The sequence below is a fragment of the Monopterus albus genome, unplaced genomic scaffold (assembly GCF_001952655.1).
Source record: "Monopterus albus unplaced genomic scaffold, M_albus_1.0 scaffold143.1, whole genome shotgun sequence".
Lineage (NCBI taxonomy): Eukaryota > Metazoa > Chordata > Actinopteri > Synbranchiformes > Synbranchidae > Monopterus > Monopterus albus.
Genome location: NW_018128023.1, coordinates 948388 through 955429, shown reverse-complemented (window position 1 = coordinate 955429; position 7042 = coordinate 948388). Strand labels below are relative to the sequence as shown.

Sequence of the window (7042 nt, the reverse complement as noted above, 5' to 3'; positions counted from 1 at the left end):
GCACTGTGCCTTGAGGCAGGCGTACTGTTAGCCTCACCGAGTAACTTTTTTACTGGGTTTTATGGTTAATCTGCTGCCTAAACACGTTATAGAACTACATTTTATACATTATCCAGATTATGGCAAGGCAGCATATAATCAGAGTGTTTGAAAGCATTTTATCTGTGATATATAGAGGGACAGCGACACACTATTGGCATCGCATACAGTTTGTGAGGATTACACGATCCACCGAGAGACACAGCAAAGTGCTGCCTCATCGCGCATCTCCTCCATGTATTTGAATGGGACATACGGAAATTCTGCTATTCTTTATTGAAAAAAATTCCTTCAACATCGGATTAGAACGGCAAAAGGGCCTACAACACACAGCAGCCGACAAATATTAACATTTATTATATTTTATGGTTAACTTATTTTTTCTTTTTGAAGATTGACACGGGAGGCTCTGCCTCACCTGCCTCACCTGACCGCACGTCACTGTTGTTTAGCACCGTTTAAAAAACACATAATAGGTATTGACTTAATGACTTAAAAGCTGATTAATGGATCAAAAAAGTTAATGAACAACAATTTTGATAATTGTAGCATTTATCAAGAATTATATGCTAAACATTCACTACAGATTGCAGCTTCTCAGATGTGAGAATTTGCTGCTGTTACCCATTTGATGTCATTGTAAATGAAATATTTTTCTTTTGGGCTGTGGATTGGAAAGAACAGGTATTCTGAATATGTTACATTGGATTTTGAAAATTCGATGGGTTGTTTTTAATATTTTGGGGCATTTTATACACAACAATTAGTGATTTATTGAAAAAACACATGAATGAATAACTAATGAATATAACTGTTTGTTGCAACCCTAAACTATTGCTTTATTCATTTTCATTAATAGTGAATGATGAAGGGTGAGTTTCTGGTGATTATTACCAGTCAGTGGATAAATACTTTACCAGAGATGATTGTGTATATAGCTGAAAAGATAGAAACAGAAGACTATCACTAGCAACAGATAGCAAATGTAACCTTTGTGTCACCTAATGGAATTTTCAGCATCCAGATCTTTTGATTCCTTTGATTTCACTCTGAACTTCTTCAACAGCACAACCACAGGGGAGCAAATCAGTAGCTGAAAGAAAAGGCAAATCACACTGTTGCCCGAGCAGCTTTTGATTACCTGTGTGTTTGTGTGTGTGCAAGTGAAGGAGAGAGAGAGTGAAAGCAAATCAAACTGGAGATAGAGTGGGGAAGAGAATTCACAGATTCTTATTGATTATCTTTATTTTGTTTTGATTATTATTTTTGTACTGTTTTTCATCAGACCCAGAAAATTAGAAAGGGAAAGAAGGGAAAATATTTTGCATGTCTTCACAGAATTGATCTGTTTGTCTTCCTTTTATTGTAACAGAACTCAGTAGAGGTGTTCAGGGAGCTGTGTGGGATGTCGGCTGTGGCTAACCTCATGCAGTGTGTACTGGCTCTGAGTTCCAGAGTGTCAGGACCAGATGAGATGCCTATACTACTGTTTGATCTCCGGGACCACTACCCCACCCTGGAGCCTCAGGGCCCCCTGCCCGATGTCCTTCGCCGGGTTGTCTCCACCTATGAAATGGTTAGGAAGGAAGAGAGTTGACAGTCAATATGCATCTTGTTTTTCGCCACATGGCACATAACTCTGAAATTCATCAGAAGGAAGGAAAGGCCAAACAAAAGCAACAAAGATGACAAATCAGCCATCCACCCCCCATTTCCTCGCTTTACCTAACAATAAACATCCACTTCCAGACAAAGCCTAAAGCTTCCTTTTGAGTAAATATGTTGTCAAGCACAAAGTGAGCTTGCATTGTTATGTAGCGGACAGTGCCCCCTTTAGTTCCTGTCTATACCTTGGCTTGAATCCACTCAAATAAACTGCAGAATTTCACTGACCAGGAGAAAGTTATTTAAACCTTAGAAGTCTTGGAATATTTTTGGCTATTTTGGCTGATTTTTAATAGTTTTGAGTTTACCTTTATGTACCACATGAAAATATGTGTAATATGCCAGTGTTTGGTATAGTTTTCTTCAGCACAACCTCATTTTTTTTGGCCCGACAGTTATTTATACATTTTGACATGCAACATCAACTTGTCTGATCATCAACTCCTGGGGGTAACAGACTTAATTTATGTAATGTTTAAAAATAAAGGCCGCTGTCGAGGAAAACTCCCCTTGGGAACAAACACAAAGACAGAAAAAAGAGGTGAAATGGGTCATTTAGTCCATTAGTCGTATTTGTTTGAGTGGGGTCAGGTTGCTTAGCTTGCTGCAAGGATGAAATGTCTTTTTTTGTATTTCACTTGCAAAAATTTTCTTAAGGTCTCTATCATTCAGCCTCCTCCTTTCTTTCACTCCTTCATCTCTTTCACTTCTCAGGTCCTTCCATTTTTTTTTCCCCTTTGGGCCTTTTTGGATAGTGACTGTCCAATATGAATGGTCTCCATAAAGCATTGGTCCTGCACTCATTGGGGGGGTAGCCTGTCTCGTCATGTTAAAGTGTTGCTGTCACCATCTATGTGGCTGCTGCACTGCTTTTTAATTTATATTTGCTCAAAGGGCATTTCTTCAAGTTTCATATTAGATATTCCGGATAAGTTTCTGTGGCGGGACAGTCAATATGAATTGCCAATTTATTGATACTATCTGGAGTGTATGAGTGATGTCTGCAAGTGTCTGTGCTTATGTGAGTGAAGGAGGGAGACACTGAGGTTTGTAACCAGAAACAGGCTATGTAGTGAAGTGGAGATGGATGTTTCTAGTCTCATTAAGTTATGATTAAGGTTTTGTTGTATAAACTGTGACACCTTAATTTAACTATGGTTATTTGTCACTGTTATACACAAGCAAGTGCATAGACTTTTTACAGTGTATTTGTGCATTAGTGTGTAAGTAAAAGCATGTCAGTGTGTTGTGTGCGACTCTGTGTGTGTATTTAGCCACTTCCGTTTGCAGCCAAGCAGATTAGAGCTGAAACAGCTCACCCTGGTGCTGAATACTATTAGCATAGATTTGAATGTCATTCGGCTAAATAGATTCCACACCTCAGTTCTGATGCCTGGTGGGGGAGGCAGAACAACAGAGACAGGAAATGGGGATGAGTGTGTGTGTTGTTAAATCTGGTCAAAATACTGTAGCTAGTGTTGTTAATCCTTTATTTATTAAGATGCATGTTTTTACCCCACAGTGGTCCCATGTCAGCAGGGTTAGTGAGAGGAGGTGCGGATTTAATCAGACAGAAGCTGCTCATTTCATTCCTGTGTGTGTGTGTGTGCATGTTTAATGCTGTCATTATTTTAAGAGAGCTGTCACTTCAGTCTCTGTAGGTGCCTTCATGTGCATGAATGTATATGCATGGGTGTGCCTACTGTGCATTTTGTGGTAAATCTGCACACAGTGTGAACTCTAATTGACCCACATGTGCAAAACATCACAATAGTCTTTTATTTAATTGTAAATGTCTATCTCCTGTGTGGATAACACCAAACTTTTCTTACTCTTTATTTTGTAGCACATAGTGTTCTTTTACAGCCAACAATAAAACAGTGCACAGTATTTGTGCTTAATGGTGTGTTTCATACATGAAAAGAAACACATGGTAAATGAGATAAGGGTCTATGGTGCATTACAATTCTGTGTGTGTGTGTGTGTGTGTGTGTGTGTGTGTGTGTGTGTGTGTTTTATGCTAATAGATGTTTCCTTGTCTGCAGATGGTCCAGGCAAGCAGAGCAGTGATCGAGCTCTCAGATGGAATCTACGACAGGATTCTACATATACAGACAATGGGTGTGTAAATGAGTGTGTGTGTGTGCTGGTGTGCTTGGGTGTATAAAGTATGCTATGCTGCTAGCAGAGCGTGTGTTATAATGTGTGTAATGAGTTTGAAGTCAGGCTATGCACGTTCCTAGTCCACTCATGACAACTCCTACACAGCCTCTTTAAAAGTGCTGTTAACCACGTTGCAGTGACTGCTTTTGTCATTAACTTTCCTTTCCTTTCTTCTCATTCCATACCCTTTCCTTTATTTACATTTGTTTTTCTTTCCCTTTATGCCCTGTCCTCTCTTCTTACATCATTTTCCCCTCCTCTCCTCTCCTTCCTTTTCTTTTGCTTTCCTTTACTCTTCTCTTCTTTCATTGCATCTTATTTCCTTACATTATTTTTCCTTTCTTTTTACTTCTCTTTTCTCTCCTAACCTCTTTCCTTTCCTTCTCACTTCTTGTATCATTTTTTTAATTTCCTTTCCTTTCATTTCCTTTTTTTGTTTGCTCCTAACCTCTTACCTTCCCTTTTGTTCCCTTTCCTTTCATTCTTTTTCAATACCTTTTTTCCTTTTCTTTATACTGTCTTCTATCCATCTTCCTCAGACATCTGCCTAATAACCAGTGTTACACTAGAAGAGATGTTTTACTGGCCTGATTCATCTGTATGTTTTGGATCAAGGGGTTTAAATTGGTGCAGCTTCTGATGTCTCTCTTCCTTCAGTCTCTTAAGCAAAGGGCATGATCTCTCACCTGCTGATATCATTTCCATGATCTTTAGCAGAGGTTTGTTTACTTCAGCCAGGCCCTGTTGTTGCAGCAATACAACCACCCCCCCCCACACACACCTACACACATTCAGTAATCAGCTGTCACCCAGGAGACAGTATGATTGATGCTTGGTGCAGAAAAGAAACACATTCACATTATATAGGCTACTGTAGTGATTCTCTGTGCTGACTTTGAAGCTGATGGTTCAGTTGGGGCCACTCTGAAGAAAGAGAGTGTATTGTGATTAATCTTGTTTGTAGACTGTTTAAGTCTGCTCCCAGATGACACATTTGATCCTCCACTAAACTTCATTCAAGGTTTTTTGGGGCCAAAACTTTGCTCGCTGATCAAATAAGCTGTGATATATTCAACTGCAGCTATGACTTCTGCACAGGGCAACCACTACTGCGACACCAGATATACCCCGTCATGGATGTTTTATTTCGCATGTGATCACATGTAGTACAATTAGAAAAATAAAATGAGATTTTAAGGCATGATATTTCAGTCCTGTGTTGCCCTGGTGCCAGTACATTCATCTGATAAAGAGCTGCTGCAGAGCCCATGGCCTGATCTTGTGAACAAAGCTCTTCCTGTAGAGTAAAGATGGCAATCTCATCTCTCCGTCTGGAAACAGAGGGTGGGCAGGGAGGAAAGCATAAACAGGTCACTCAGAGGTAGCCATGGGATGGATGGTGACAGAGATGGATGTCTGGAAGTTACATCAGAGCAGAGAGATGAAACAGAGAGGGAGAAGATGAGTGGCAGAGATGGATAGCTAGAGGAGACGCTGAGAGGAAGAAAGATCACCAAGTGAGAAGAGAGAGTGAAATCACATTGTTATCATGATGTCCTGGCGTGTTAATGGGCTGGTTTTCCGAAATTACAAAAACACTTTTTGCATTTAGTTGTACATAACCATACAGATAGTGCTGGCTTTATTTGGTCAGATATTTTTGTCCTTTTTAAATGTAAAAATGTTTTAAAAACGAATGCAACACCAAGCCAAAAAGCAGCGTTTTCTTTCTGTTTCTGGTTGAAAGTCTCAGGTCTGTTTTGCCTCCAACTGCACACAGTGCACTGTGGTTGAATGTGGTAAGACGTGTGCACTGTTGCACTTGTAACCACACCCAGCAGTTTTGGCATGGTATACTGCAGTACAGATCAGATTTTCACAGGGTGTGAAGTTAAAAGGATTTCAACAACACATATGGTCTTTCCTGGAAACAAAGTCCCCATCACTCACAACGTCACTGTGGCTAATTCACCAAAGACACTGTTAGCAGTTTGCTTGTGGACTTGGGATTTCAAGCAGAAAACACATCCAGTGAAAACTGATCACAATTAGTCTGTGCATTGTTCAGAGTAACAGGGATACTTTTTTGGACAGAGAAGCTGCTGTTGAATGTTTCAGTGCTGTGTTCACAATCAGTAAAATTCCATACACCTCACCTTAGAGACAGATATGTTAAATCCAATCTTCAGGATGACCACTACAGGTTAACTGATAGAACCCCAGTAATAATGCACTTCTGAGGGAGACTGATATAGACATTTCAGAGTTAAAAAAAAATCTGATCACAATATACTGAACAATATCTTTTTTTAAAATAGACACAATATTGAAACATTTTTGATAAGTATCCCTAAATAACAGGGGTGCAATACCAACAGGAAGCACAGACTCAGTGAATGGTTGGGTAAGAAAATGACATTAGTTCTATTAAATGGTCTCACACCCACTAGATCATGACCAAACTGTACACCTATGGGTGATGTGCCCTCCACCACCATCATCAACATGCCAAACCAAGTAATATCTTTTGGGGAAATGCTGTTTGTTCTTCCAGTACAGTTTGGAGACTTGTAGACCAAGGAGCACTGAAGCTGCTGTGGTAGCCTGTAGAGGTTCAACCTCATGAAGACATGTTATTCTTTCTTTTAATTTGTCGCCCATCTATCTGAATGTTGTTTTTTTTTCTAATTTGAGTGAACTAACATGTTGAGAACTGTATTTGAGCAGCAGCTGTTCCACCAAGGCCCTGCCCCCTATAATGCTAACACTTGCATCAGAATATATACATCTGAAAGGTTATGAGATACTCATAGCCTAGTTGTTTCTTCCTAACATAAAACTAGAAATCATATTTGTCAGTGTACCCTTTGTCATCACAGTTGCTCAGAGTTCAGATAGAGGACAGGAGGTGACAATGATGTGCTTCTTGTTACCTCCTGATTTGCTGGCCCTGGAGGTTACTTTGGCCTCTAGGTCAGACCCCTGCTTCTCTGTGTGTTCATGTGTGTATCCTGTCCCGGTATTTGCTCAAAAATAATGTTCCATCCATTGGTTTTGCTGACTTTCACAGAAAAATACACACATATACACACACTACATTGGCACGTAGGTTTCGAGTTGCCTAGCAACCATGCAGTAAAGGTTATTATTCAGGCAACTTCTGTAGGTGTGTGTG

At 39.8% G+C, this 7042-nt stretch overlaps 1 protein-coding gene across 1 annotated transcript in view; it reads left to right on the top strand.

Moving 5' to 3' along the window:
• The window catches only part of LOC109968113 (inactive phospholipase C-like protein 2), a 37156-nt gene that overhangs the window by 16068 nt on the left and 14046 nt on the right, over positions 1–7042 (top strand). Inside the window, exons 9-10 of the mRNA XM_020614153.1 lie at positions 1412–1615; positions 3750–3825. Of these exons, the coding sequence (XP_020469809.1) occupies positions 1412–1615; positions 3750–3825 (280 nt within the window). The remainder of the gene's footprint in view (positions 1–1411; positions 1616–3749; positions 3826–7042) is intronic.